This window comes from Chaetura pelagica, unplaced genomic scaffold (assembly GCF_000747805.2).
Source record: "Chaetura pelagica isolate M959 unplaced genomic scaffold, ChaPel_1.0 scaffold21, whole genome shotgun sequence".
Taxonomy (NCBI): domain Eukaryota; kingdom Metazoa; phylum Chordata; class Aves; order Apodiformes; family Apodidae; genus Chaetura; species Chaetura pelagica.
In genome coordinates this window covers 267575-281246 of record NW_009952251.1, presented here as the reverse complement: position 1 = coordinate 281246, position 13672 = coordinate 267575, and the positions used below count along the sequence as shown (strand labels likewise).

The 13672-nt window shown below is 47.9% G+C and overlaps 1 protein-coding gene across 1 annotated transcript in view; it reads right to left on the bottom strand.

The window, feature by feature from the left end:
* NRP2 (neuropilin 2) overlaps window positions 1-13672 on the bottom strand; it is a 111130-nt gene that overhangs the window by 21064 nt on the left and 76394 nt on the right. The window contains exons 12-13 of the mRNA XM_010007372.1: window positions 11447-11599; window positions 1595-1857 (exon numbers count right to left, since the gene is read on the bottom strand). Of these exons, the coding sequence (XP_010005674.1) occupies window positions 1595-1857; window positions 11447-11599 (416 nt within the window). The remainder of the gene's footprint in view (window positions 1-1594; window positions 1858-11446; window positions 11600-13672) is intronic.

The following is a 13672-nucleotide window of genomic DNA, read 5'->3' as shown; positions in this document are numbered from 1 at the left end:
CAAGTTTTTCAATTAAATATCTCTTACATGGAATAAAGACTCAGTGAATTTATGTTCACTGTTGCAGGCCACTCTCCAGCCCTTGCAAAAGTGTCATGCAAGTGGCATTACATTGACTTACAGCAGCAGCAGATTTGGCCCGTGGTATTAACTGGACTATGATCAGAAAAAGGGAGGAAAGGACACAAAATGCACAGGTACGTTAACTGTAAAGTGCTGTTCCCATCAACATTACAAACAAAGACATTGAAATGCTAGAGAAGGGTCAATTTGATCCTACTTAATCACAGGCAAAATATATTTACAAAAATAAAGTAATTAGCTCTAAGAACTGCTGAGTGGAGAGACTGGCATTATTTACATAATGATGCTGTTATTTAGCTAATGCTAGTATATTCACTTTTAATGCATAAAGTAGTCAGCCCATCATTCTTATTTGTAAGCATATTGTGTTTACTGGGATTTTATTAAAAAGCCAAACACACATATGCAAACTAGTCACACAGCTCTGGTGCAAGGTTTATGCTTTCTCCCTGATTACTCTGGAGGGTCCAAATAATTTCTTATGACTATGTATTTTACAAACCTACTCTCCCCTTTCTTTGGGGCAGCTGGGCAGCCTGATCCTATGCCTGCCTGCAAGGAGACCTCCCTGAAGGGCTGGGTGTCTGTCTGTGCACAGGGTAGAGTGTTATAGCTGCTGGTCCCAAGCATGAGCCATTGACCCAAGCAGGATGCAGTAGTTTGGAGGGGTCAGTGGCCTGAGAGCAGGAGCTCTCCAAGTCAGGATTAGGGCTGGGACCAGCCACAGCAAGGTTCCCTGCCAGGGTGGTCATTCAAGTTCTACCTCGGGCCTGCGAATGTTTCCTTCTGCTTCAGAGGGTGCTGGATGCCATGCTGATGCTCATTAACAAGTGACAACAGCAGCCCTGGCTCCTTGGCAAATGGCACACTGCCTGGAAGGGCTCATGATGTCAAAGGCACTCCTGGAAGCAGCAACCTCTCCATGGGATGCTGGCATGGTCGTGCCAGAGGAGCTCAGGTGGCTGCTGCAAGCAGCACTGCTTCCACCAGCTCATTCCTTCTATCCAAGAAGTGGCTTCACAAAGGAATCTGCATTCCCTCTTCCTTCTCCCACTTGCAGCTGAGTCTGGAGAAGGGCTGTTTACTGCCTACATTAAAAGCTGGCCCTGCCCTCCTCCCAGCTTTCCAGTTCCCCTGGCTGCAGGGTTTGGGTTTGTTCCCTGGAGCTGCACCTACTTCTAGTCAGACTTTATGATGGTCATCAGCTGGGGCGTGGGGAATATGCACAAAACAAAATGAAAAAAAAAAAAAAGGAAAATACTGAAAATATTTGTGAAGTGGGAGATCTGAGGAATATAAAAGGCAACAGGCTGAACAAAGACATAAGTCTTTACAGAAGACAGGCACTCTCTGAATAACAAACAGTGTCGTTTAGTTACTATAGCAACTCAAGAAACACAATGAGAACAGCCACATTCCCTAATGATGAATGGGCCCTGACTTTCAAACAGTGAAATAAAGATGCTGGAGATGCCTGCCTGGCCCAACACACCTTCCCGGAGCATCTTACCCGGTACTCCATGTCATAGCTGGGCAAGATGATGCGGCCTTCCCTCCACTCCTCCCCTTGGTCTTCTGTGATGACCCACAGTGCCTTGTGCTCCTGGCTTGCTTCCCGCCAGACCCGCAGCATCACCCCATTGCTGCCCCATGCCTGGTACTGAAAGACCATGCAGACAGCACTCCGAGGCAGATAGATGGTGGGGCTGATGAGCCGGGCTCGCTGGCCTTCCCTCCTTCTGCTGCTTTTCAGTTGCAAGTGATTCTTGCCGTCTATTCAAACAGGGAAACAGCATTATATTATTTTTTGCAGCCACTTGTAACAAGTGTCTCACCTCCTGCCAGGTGGCTTTGGCAGCACTGGGCAGGCCCTCCCACCCATGACTGCAGGAATGGGGTCTCACACTGGCACCCTCATGCACACAGCAAGCTGTGCCATGGCCGTGCCCTGTGCAGCATGGAAAGGGCATTGAGGAGCACACTTCCCTCACCAGCCACTGCCGTCTGGTAGGAGACTGACAGCAAAACCAGAAAGCAGTAAGCTGAAGTTCAATATAATAAGGAGAAGTTAAATAGCAGTTATTGCCAGAAGCAGCAATGCCATGATAATGACATTGGGAGGGGTGGGGAGTATGTGTTTCTTCTGCTGGGAGTTTGCTAAGTGAACAAGTCTGAGGTGGGTTTTTCTAGCTTCCAGTGCTGAAAACTCATCACGGGCTGGGATCTCAAGCTGTGTTCATCCTGCTTCTTTTCATTCCCAGTGGTAAATACGCCAAAATCAGGGTCTAGCTGACAATCTTGTTTCGAGGATACGCACGAGAAAATGAAAGCCTGGTTCTCTTTTTTTTTTTTTTCCCTGTGATGCAGCAAAACAGCCCCCAAAGCACAGCACAGAGGAAGGACGTGGTCCCAGTGAGCAAAGTATGCACATGTGACAACTGGGTAACTGCAAGCTTGAAGGTAGCTGAAATACAGACTTCAGGGGATTCACTTGCTTTAATATTACATTTTAAATTGTGCCATGCTTTCTTTCAATCCTCAAGGAGGAGATTTGGTATGTTTCATATCCCAGGAGAAGTTCAAGGCTGAGACTGGAATTGAAGATACTTGATCTGAATACCAATAGCAGCAAAAGCCCATGGATACAAGTCCCTGGGCACAGCTGATTTGGTCTGGAATCAGTGGTTTCCAGCCATATCTGATGACAAACCTCCTCAAGGAGCTCCCCATTTGCAGCTTGGATGCCTGAAGTCCCTTAGCGCAGACTGAAAGCCAAGTTGTGTAGCTGATCTGATCCTTACCTGCCCCTCCCATCATGACCAGTGACAGTACAGAGTCCCTTGGGTTGCCCCGACTGCAGTGCCTGCAGTACAAGGTGACACCGACAGGCCAGCAATAGGCATTGCTGTATTTCGGGTTACACTCTAACAGGGAGATGAACATGCTTGCTCTTGCTACACAGTCGGCCAGAGTCACTGGTGCTTTATGCCAGCACATGTGACCCCTCCTGCAGCCCAGCAGGGGTACCTCTGCCCCAGGACTATACCTAAGGGTTTGTCACTTCCTAACCTGCTGCACTTGACTGGCAAAGCTGTGAGTGGCAGCCTGCCTCCTGCCTGCCCTGCTCCTCTGCAGCTTCAGTGCCCACAGTGATGGCAGAACAGCAGCATTTGCACAGAGTATGTTTGCAAAGTGCACCCAAAACATTTCCAAGGCTTATACCAGAGAGACCTGAACATAAAGCCCAGTTCCCAAGCATCCTTTCCAGAAAAAACGCAGCTAACCTCATAGCCATTTAGCAACCCAGTGACATCCCAGGCCAAGGGAGATGTATTAGTGGTTGCACAGCCACTGGCCCTGCTACAACTTTGTCACTGCCAGAGAGCTGGGCTGAAACCATGCACTGTGAGCTACACAGCTTTCTAAAATAAATTTAGGACAAGACAGCAAAAAGATCTGCCATCACTCTGCTCCTGGGATAATGATAAAAATATTGCAAAAGTGTATCCACTCCATTTGAACTTTCACTGAATTTGCTCCATGAAGGACAAATCTGTCCCTGACCAGCCACATAAAGAGCAACATTTTCCAGCACCTATGAAATGTACTTGGGCCATTTGGCACTTTATGCCAACAAACAGTAGCAGAAATAAAGATGAAAGCATGTTTGCCCACTCCTGCTTGAGTGAATCACTTGAAAAAGTACCACGCCGTTATCTAATGGAAGAGTGTTCTTGTGATTTACCTCAGAGTGGTAGTGGTGGAGGAGGAGATGTGGGAGATAAACAAGTGGAGGAAGGAAAAAAGAACAAACTGTACTCCATGCCTAAGGAGCAATAAGGCTTAATAAGTCATCAAGGTCTACTGAATTAAAATCCTCTTTTTGTAATTCACTACAAGCCTCTTAAAAGAAAAAAGCAACAACAACCAGAAAAAAACAGCTACAACAAACAAAGTGGAAGAGCAAATCAGGCTGTGATCATACAATTATCTCACAGCTGAAATGGTCTCACAGGCAAATCCTTAATAAAAACACCAGCCAGGCTGCAGAAGGATCAAATGCAGATCCTTAAAGTTCAGGACCGACCTTTGGTGCCAGTATCTGGGAAGCCTGATTGAGTGCAGAGATGTGAGTCACCCTCGGATCCACCCAAAGCCCACAGCTGACTGCAGAGGACTATGGTGATTGATTGTGGGGCTGGACACCCCCCACAATCCACACCCATCACTGGGAGCTGGTGGTACCCAGCATTGCTGCCTCCACTGCTTCAGCAAAGAGCTTATGTGCCTCTGAGTCACATCCCTCCCACCAGGGATGACACGGACCTCTGATTTGTTCCCATTCCTATCAGGCTGTGAAATCAATGAAACTCCTGAACCACAGCCAGAACCAATTCCCCCCCAGCCACACAGGCTCTTTCAGAGCCAGGGGAGCCCTCCAAAACTCTGCCCAGTGTTTGCTGGGGTCCACAGAGCTCTCCAGGACCTGCTGGCAATCCCAAGGGCTGCAAAGGCGCTCAGCCTTTGGATGATGAATCCAGATGCTCCCCTGCAAGTGGCAGTAGGTTTGGGTACCACATGCTCCTGCTCCTAGTAACAGGAGCTTCTGGAACAGAGAGCAGAGCGCAAGCAGATGCAACTTCCTGTGTCATTTGAAGACGAAATAGCTGGATTAGTCTAATGGCTAGTTGGACCTTCTGAAAAGCCCCGCAAATTTACTGAGATTGACTGAACAAGGGCACCGTGGAGCTAATTGTTGGAACAGCATGTGGGAGCCTGGTGGTTCCAGTAGTTGCTCTGTTTGATACAGTAAATGGAAGCCTTTGGCACAGAAATCACCTGAAAGGCTGATTTCCCCAGCTAAAACACTTGAAGGGAGCCTTGCAACAATGAGATGATCAATTCTTACAAGATCAGAAACGCATTTTAATCTCTTTCCCAGAACTTTGCTTTGCAGCCTCTATTTCAGCTAACATGGCAGCTACTTTCCCCACTGAACTGGCACTGGTAGTTCAAAGGACCAGCTCAGAAAAGGCAGGAAAACCAGCTCAGGCATTTTAACCTACTGCTGTTCTTGCAACTGATGCTATGGCATAAATCTCATAGAAGATTTATGGGATCATCTGGGTGTAGGGGAGCCAGAGAAGCATGAGCACGCAACCATCCCCAGCCAGGCGATGGCAGTCACTTGTATGTGCACGGCAGTGAGTCCTGGATAAATCACCAGCCGGGCCCTGCAAACAAACCATCTGGCCAACACAGTTTACTCTTGGCGCGCTTGTCTCCTCCTGCTAGCAAGCCATCTGAGAGGACATTAGGGGCAGCAGGGGATGAAGTCTCACAGTTTGGGTCAGGCTGCAAGCATGAGCCACGGCAGCTGCCCTCTTTGCAAGGTCAGCCTGGCTGTGCCTGGGTCCTGCACATCTCACCCCCTCAATCCAAGAAAAGCACACCTTCCCTCATCAGTCTCGGCAGCACATCTGGAGGTTTTCCAGCAAAACATGTCAGGCAGGACGTACACAAGCAATTACTGAGATTTCAGATTGCCTTTGCTTTCCCCCCTCACTGGATATCGTTGAGTTGCAGCTGCTTCTCCTGTGAAGGACCCACACTAAACTGCCTTCACTTATGTCCCCCAAAGGTCACCACACTCTTCTTCACTGCAGAGCTTGTCTGCTTGGCCCTTCCTGCTGCCTGTACAGCCCCAAAAGGCCACCCCTGACCATGCTGTGTCAGGGCTGGGGAGGTGTCCCAGCAGGGCCAGATCCTGCCGTGCTTCTGGGGTGTGGAAGTGAAGGCTGCATCAGCCCTTGCCTTTCCTGGGGAGTGGATCAGCTCAAATCCCTTGTGACTGCAGGGTGCTCTGGGAGCAGGGGGATGGCAGCCGCATGAATATGCAGATTGAAATCGGATAGCTATTATATTTTTTCATTTTTTTGGCAAATCATGCAAATTCATCTGAAAAGGCTGCTGCTGTAATTTCAGTGACAGGCCTCTCCTCAATGACAGACCTTCATTTATGAAAGGAAATCAATCCTTCATAAAACTAATATTTATATTAACTAGATCACTGCATCTGCTGGAAAATCCCCTCAATTTTGATTATGTGTTAATTAGTCTGCCAAGTGCTTGCCATTTCAGTCTCTAAATCAGTCGTGAAAAGACATAAAGCCCCACACCTGCCCAGAACCAAGCTTGCTGTCTGCTCTCCGGAGCCTTTCTAATGGATGGGCCACTACATCTTCTCTCTTAATTAAGCCTCATATCCTCAACAGCAGGGCACAACTGTAAGTCCCACTGCCTCCCCTGGGAGTGCAGGGAGGCCACGGTGTCCCTGACAAACCAAATGCCAATTAGAACCTGATATTTATGCTAAATGAGCTGCTTGCCACTGCATCGTGTCCACCGCCAGCCTGGCAGGAACCCCGCGTGCCCCTACATGAAACGCGCCCGCCGTTGGTGCGCGCACACTCAAAGCTTGAGGCCCCAGGGCACGGGGACTCACAGGCTGCTCAGTCACTGCTGCAAAGCCACGGAGTGATGTGTGTGCTGGGATTTGAGAGATGGTGTCTTGCTTTCCAGAGAGCATTCCAGCCTGGTTTTCTAGGCATTACATGTCACTGGTGTTTGGGTCCAAAATGTGACTAAGGACTCAGACAGGAGAGCAGCGAGGAAAAGGCTGAGCCCTGAAGGAATGGTTTCTTCTCCTCTGCCTCCAGCCCAGCCCAAGCAAGTGGGAGGTTTGCTGGCAATGCGATGACAGACTGTGGCCGTGGCCCTTCTCTCATGGAAGACAGTGTGGGCACAAGGATGGCTGCAGCCTGATCTGAGCCCGTGGCCAGGGCACCCACACAGCCCAGGCAATGCTCATCAAACCTCCCACGATCTGGGGCTATGGCATCACAGCTCCACTGTGCTGTGGGCAGCCAAGGCACAAATGACTTTTTAGGATTTGCTGTCCTCACTGTGCAAATGAGGGTCATGCATAGCTCTGCTGAGCAGCAATCTGCACCACACATGGGAGGAGCAGGGAGAGACAGAGCCGGTTATGTAGTCTCCTTCCCACAGTGTGCAGCTGTTCACTCATTGCACAGAAGTGCTTGACTTTCACACCACTCCACATGCAAAACTCCCTTCTTCTTCAAAGCGGGCAGAATTGACCTTAGAGGTCAAAATGCATCCCCAAGGCACAAGTCCTGAGAGTAAATCTCATGAAAGGAAGCGCAGACCCAGTTCAGTCCAGCCCTCCTCCATTAACACCAAGAAAACCTTTTTGCTGGTTTGAAAAGAGTAGAATCAAGGCCTTCAGGCAGAAGAAGTTCTCATGGATTGCAGGAAAAATATGAAACTTTCCCTTTTAAAGATCCCATGGGAAAAACACAGGAATGGTAAAGGGTCACCATCAGCTTAAAAACAGCTCAACATTTGTTTTCCTTAAAAAATAAGCTTTTATGAAACTTCAGAGCAATACAAACATTCCTCTGCTGGAAACGCTTTGAAACAAATAAACCTTTCCCTGCAGCGCCTGCTGCCCGAATGAGCTGCATTCCTAACCCTCAAAGCCAGCCAGGCCACGGCCCCACAACAGAAGCTCTTGGTGGGTTTCTGCAACCCAGCCCAAGTGCTATGTGGTCAGGAGAGCTGCAGTTAAAATTGCTTCCTCTTCTGCATGCATGTACAACTGACAACATCCAAACAACATGGGGTTCACAATACTGCTGGGGCTCTGACCCCAGTGCCGTCTGTACCTGACTGAGAAGCAGCACATGGTAGAGGTGCAGACCCCAGAGTGCTCTTCTGGGACCACAAGGTATTTACTTAATGACTGCAAGAAAAGTGGAGGGGATAAAATATGGCCAAAGCACATTGGTTCCAGCTTTTAAATGCTAGCTCATTAGAGTATGATCACTTAAAGCAACACAACCGCACCTCCCAGCTACAGACAGGATCTTTATACCCTTCAGGATGAAGACCCTGATGAAATTAAAAGGTGGTGAAGAGTTGGGGTGCCCAACTTGCCAACTCAGATTTATTTTCAGATCTAAAGACCTCTGTCTTGACACCAATGACACACTGCCATCGCGTGCAGCAGGAGAGGGTATGAAACCTCATTGAAATTTGTACTTGTTGCTCGCTAGGTGCGCCTAAGGGGAAGCTTTCTAGAGATGGAAAGCATCTGAAAGTCCACAGAGGGAAAAATCCTGGCAATCTTTCATGAGGACATGGAAAAGTGAGCAACAGTATTTTTTAGGCTTGCAAAGGGCAGAGTAACAGCTGGAACCATGCTGTGTTTCTGCTGAGTTGGGCACTTTGGGTCCACTTCCACCAACAGGGTCCCCAGACGTGTAATGGGAGCCTGCAGGAGAGGACGTGGAGCTAATCCATGGTGTGAAGAGCCCAAGGAACACAGGACTATAAAAAGAAATGCAGAGCTGCCTGAAAGAGTATCTTGGAAATAAAAATAGTGAAATGAGAGCAGTGGGTGTCTTGTCAGTCTTGAGAAGTTCTCTGTGCCAAAGACGAGGAGGAATTGCACGCAGTGCATAAAATGAAATCAGGAGATATCTGAGGAATTCAGGCCTGTCTCTCAGCAGACTTTTCTAATCAAGTGTCTCACAGAGCATACTTCACCATGGTCATTTCCTACCCCCTCTCTTTCACACAGACTGAACCAGGGCTCCTCCTTTCATTATTTTTTTTTCCCTTTTCAATTTAATTTTTGTTTTGCCATTTTCAGAAGAAATAGAAATACATCCCACATGTCTTTTAAAGGCACAGCATATTTCCTTGCTACTGTGAAGCAGCCACAGTCCCTAGCCCATGGCAGCACCTTTAAATCAAAGTAAATTGGGCTCCAATGGCTTTGAGTTCCTGTTAGCTTTTGCCCTGCCCCTAAACCAAGCACAGCTGCTCTCCTTCACCCAACTGCTCACTCCAGGGTGGGGAATTCACAAGTCAAGACCACCCTGAACAAGGGCTTTTCATTCCTTGCTCCCTGGAGTCTGAGGATGAATTTCCTAAGTAGAAACAAAGTGCTAGAGGGAGTGTGAGGGAAAGGCAAAGGAATAATGGGGGAGTGTGAACCAAACAATGCTTCGATTCTGCCCCCGCCAAGGGGCTGGGACTGCCTCTTTTTCAAGTTTCTTGAGTTCCTTTTAAAAGCTGTGTGGGGAGGAAAAAGGCAAACAGTTGTTTGCTTTTGTGTCCTGTCTTTATTTCCAAGAGCAGGACCAAAGCAAGGCACAGCAGTGATGTCTTTGCATGCCAGCCCCTCAGCAGCCCTGTACTCCACAGGCAAGCAGCACGGCCGCCAGGAGAGCACATCCCTGCTTGACCCAGCTGGGAGGCTGAGCCGATGGCAGTGCCAACAACCACCCCTCAGCTGTGGCTACTGTCTACAGCTGACTTCCTCCATCACTGTAAGCACGTCACCTCAGCCTCCACGGAGCTGCTACCCCCTCCCCCTCCTCTGCCTGCACAGTCGGTGACTTGCTGGGCACCCGCCTGCGCCTGGACGGTGCTTCGGTGCCTGGCTCAGCACAGCACCATGAGGGAGAGCTCTGCACACTGCCACGAAACCAGATCACTGAACTCAGATGGAAAACATCCCCCTGGGCACACTGAATGAGGTTTTGCAACTCAGAACTAAGAAAGAGAAGGAAGGGCAGAAGAAGGGTACAAACCAGAACTTCATGCTGAGGTGTCTGGGGCAGTACCAGGCTCTCCTGGGCTCTGCACGCACACACGCGCGCGTGCGCACACACAACAGAGTCTTCTGAGAAGCTATGGGTAGCTAATTGTAGGGGGACTCGGGGGAGAGGAAATGAAATGAAAAATTGAGTCTGAGTTATAAAAATAAGTAATTTTTTTCCTACTTGCAGGAGGCTTATATTAATTAAACATTATTACAGTGAATGAGATGGGGAGGGTTATTAAGTCTGGGGCTGGCTGTAAGTGTTCTCTCCTGTTGCCTGAGGCTCCACTGAGCTCCAGATATTAATCTTCTAAAGCACTCAAATGCTGAAGAGATAAACACTTGAAATATGAAAATGTTTCTCTCCATAGCAGACACCATGACCCTGTCATGCCAAAGAATTTGTCAGATGTCCATATAGGCTGCACTTACAGCACTACCATGTCTCTTAGAAAAATGCCGGGCACCCCAGGAACTAAAGAGAGAAATGATGTGTGCATTTTGTGTGGGGGTGATTTGTGTGTGGATATGTAGCAGATTCTTCTGTTCCCATATGTTTCTGGAATACATATTTTCCTCTTTAGCACTGCCTACCAGGTGTTGGCTGCACAGCTTTCCAACTGGCTGGTGGTACTGCCAATCTGGCCAGTGCCTCTGACAGGTGGCTAACAGGTCTGCCTGAATGTTTGCATCTCCAGACTCACCCTTACCAGGAGGAGGGCAGGGAGAAGCCTGCAGCATGCATGGCTCTCTGGGTGCATGGCATGCTGGCACTGGAATCACTGGGCATCAGAGCAGAGCTAAAGCCAGGTAAGATCAGCCAGTTCTCCCTGGGGAAGCCTTGAGTTTCATGAGCATTGAATTCTAGTGAAGATAAGTGATGTGATGATGATGTAATCTAGTGTTACAAGGAAACTGGCAAATGTTCTTTGTGCCACCCATGCCACAAAGTCAATGAGGATAAGAAAAGGGCACTAGTCCCAGGGTGAATTTCAAGATGTGAAGCTGAAGAACTTGATCCATCAACCACACTGCCAGAGGCAGGCTCCCTTCCCACCCATGCCAGCACATCTCAGCGAGGTCCTTCATAAATATGGCTCTGCCATGCTCATGCAAATCTTCTGCTTCCAAAGAACAGAAGAAAAAAAGACCAAAAGTCAAACAGCAAGAAGCTGGCATATTTCTGCATCCTCAGGGCTTAGCCCATCCATCACTTGGAGGAAGCTGAAATCCAGCCTATGCAAGCCCAGAGTGCAAAGTAACTGAAGACTATAGGTAATCCAAGCAACATATGGGAGGAAGAAATGTGTCTCTAACAAAAGAGGAAATGCATTCTGGGGAAAAAGCATTGAGAACTATAGAGGACATTTGGATCAGGATGTGGAACAAAGCCTGCACTAACCTACACAGGTCAGGGGATGCAAAGCCCAGTGTTCAGTCTCAAGAGAACAGCTAGTATAATTCAGTGCCAGTGGTCACAATCACATAAATAAGTAATTAACTCTTAAAGCAAAGCATCTGAAAGCTTCCACAAAAGAAATTGTTCAGCTCAGCACAGCCTTCAAAAGTCTTGATAGTTGTGCAATAATTAATCAGTCACACTGTTCACACGTAGGAAGTCCCATCAACTCCCTCTTCCCTGCTTTGGTATTGTATTAACTGTCTTACCAGGGATACTCTCAGGGCTTGGTTCAGAGTTGCCAATCCAGGTGCCTGTAGGCTGAAAAGACCATGTATAACCCGTTGCCAAGTCGTGTGACCAACCACAGAGTTCTTCAGGGAGATCAAAGTTGCAGTTGAAGTTCGCAGGGAGATGAAAATCTTATAAAAAGAAGCAAAATAAAGTTGGATTAACAAATAACCTACCCATGAAGGATTGCTACTGAAAAACAATCCAAGCCAAAATACTTGGCTAGCCATAATTACTGAAGAAAGTGTGAAATCTCACTCACACTGGTGCTTTTAACCTATCTTACATTTCATCAGCTCCAGGGATCAGCCTTAAATTCTGCACCATCAGAATGCTCACACCATGTCCTGCAGCTAATCCACCAAAGTTAGCAAATATAAAAGCAAGTACCAAATGCTTCCAGACCCTAATCAGCACCTTCTCTTCATCCCCTAGAGCAGTCAAATACTAAATGCCTTCTTAAATGTCAGAGAAGAGCACTTCCTGAGTGCCCTGTGCTCATCAGTTCCTGCTCTGGCTCCAAAATGAGAAGCTCAAGTGCTCCAGAAACCTAGCTCCTGAGTGACAGATCCAGCCACTTGCACCAGACGGGAGCTGTCTGTCAACATGGCGAGCTGTCACTCATCACTTCCTACCTTCTTGTGGAAATGAGACCAGGGGAAATGTGGGGCCACCATGAGCTCAAGCTTTTGGATTTTGAGTGAAAGAAGCCAGCCTCTATTTCTAGCCCTGCTATGGACTCACCACATGGTCTTTGGGTGAGTCATTTAACTTTTCATCTGTGAAACAGGAGCAGAGCTAATTCCCCTTTGTCAACAGCTTTAAAAGCTCTGGAGAGCTTTCCTGCAGAGACAGGTCTGTGGGCAGGAGGGCACATGCCAAGGGGCTGCATGTAGCAGGGAGGCAGATGCTGGCTCCTTCAGCCAGAGGAGCAGTCAGAAGGCACGGAGGCTGCATAAGTGGTCTGAGACCATCCCAAGCACTCAGTGGATATGCACGTCAGAGCCCATTTATAGGCTGGGTTTTTCCTGAGCAAAGAGGAAGTTTTAAATCACAGTGCCCACAAAGTGAGTAATAGCAAGAAGGAGGTGAGTGACTCAAGTGATAGGCATCAGGGGAACTTTGTTGCAAGGGCAAAGAGCTTTATTTACATGCTCCCAATTGGAAATAAAACAATGCAGATCATGGATCCTTTTATTCCAATCTAATCTCATACCCTAGAGAGCAGCATTGTTTCTATTTGGCTGTCATAAATCTAATTGTCCAGAGAAACACACCCATTGTTTATAGAGTATGAGAATGAAACTTGTTGCTAAATTTGAGGGAAGCTGAGAGGGAGGCTGGTTCCACATTCCACAGCATACTCTGCTCACTCTCTTGCCCTGGACTGCACCCAGAAATCATACTGTTGCAGAGTATTACTGGCCTAAATTTCCTGTCGGCAGCTCCCCAAGTGCCTCACTGGTAGCAGGGTTGCACAGGCTTATAATTGAAGCAAAGCAATGAGAATCAGGCCCTTTAAGCTACTTCTGCAGCTTGCATTTCCAGAACTGAACTACAGTAGAATCCCAATGGGAGGTGTGAAAAAGCAAATTAATATTCTTTTTTTAATTTATGTATTTTAAAACTAATTAATTTTTTTCTTTGGGACTGGAAGCTGAGGTGACAGAAGTCCTAGGAGCTACGTCAAAGGATAGCTTTTCCTCCTGAGATTTCTTGAAGTCCTTGTGTAAATGCCCAAGACCCAGTGCTGAGGCCCAGGCCCTGCTGTCATGCCCTAGGCTGTGCATCTCCTGCACACTGCACAACTAACCCTGCACAGAAGAACAGGCAGAGAGGATTAGTCCCCCTGCCCAGCACTGGCTCTTTACAAGCACAGCAGGCAGTCTAAACTAACATCCAGCCTCCTCTAGGTCAGAAGAGGCAGGTGAGCGCCACAGATACCAAACCACTCCCTGTACATCTGACAGCCATCTAAGACTGGGAGGACAAATTCCTGCCTGGAATTACTATTGCACTCTCTCTGCTGCCTGCACAAGGAGCCCAGACTGTCCTCCTAATTTTAAACAGCTGGTATTAGGGAAGATGATCCTTAACAGATAGGTCTTCAGGACATCAGCCTTCTCTACATGTTGTGATTTACTCCCATAGTTGTGACCTCTGCAAAAGGAGCCCCGCATACCAAGCAGTCTAACTCTCTCCCC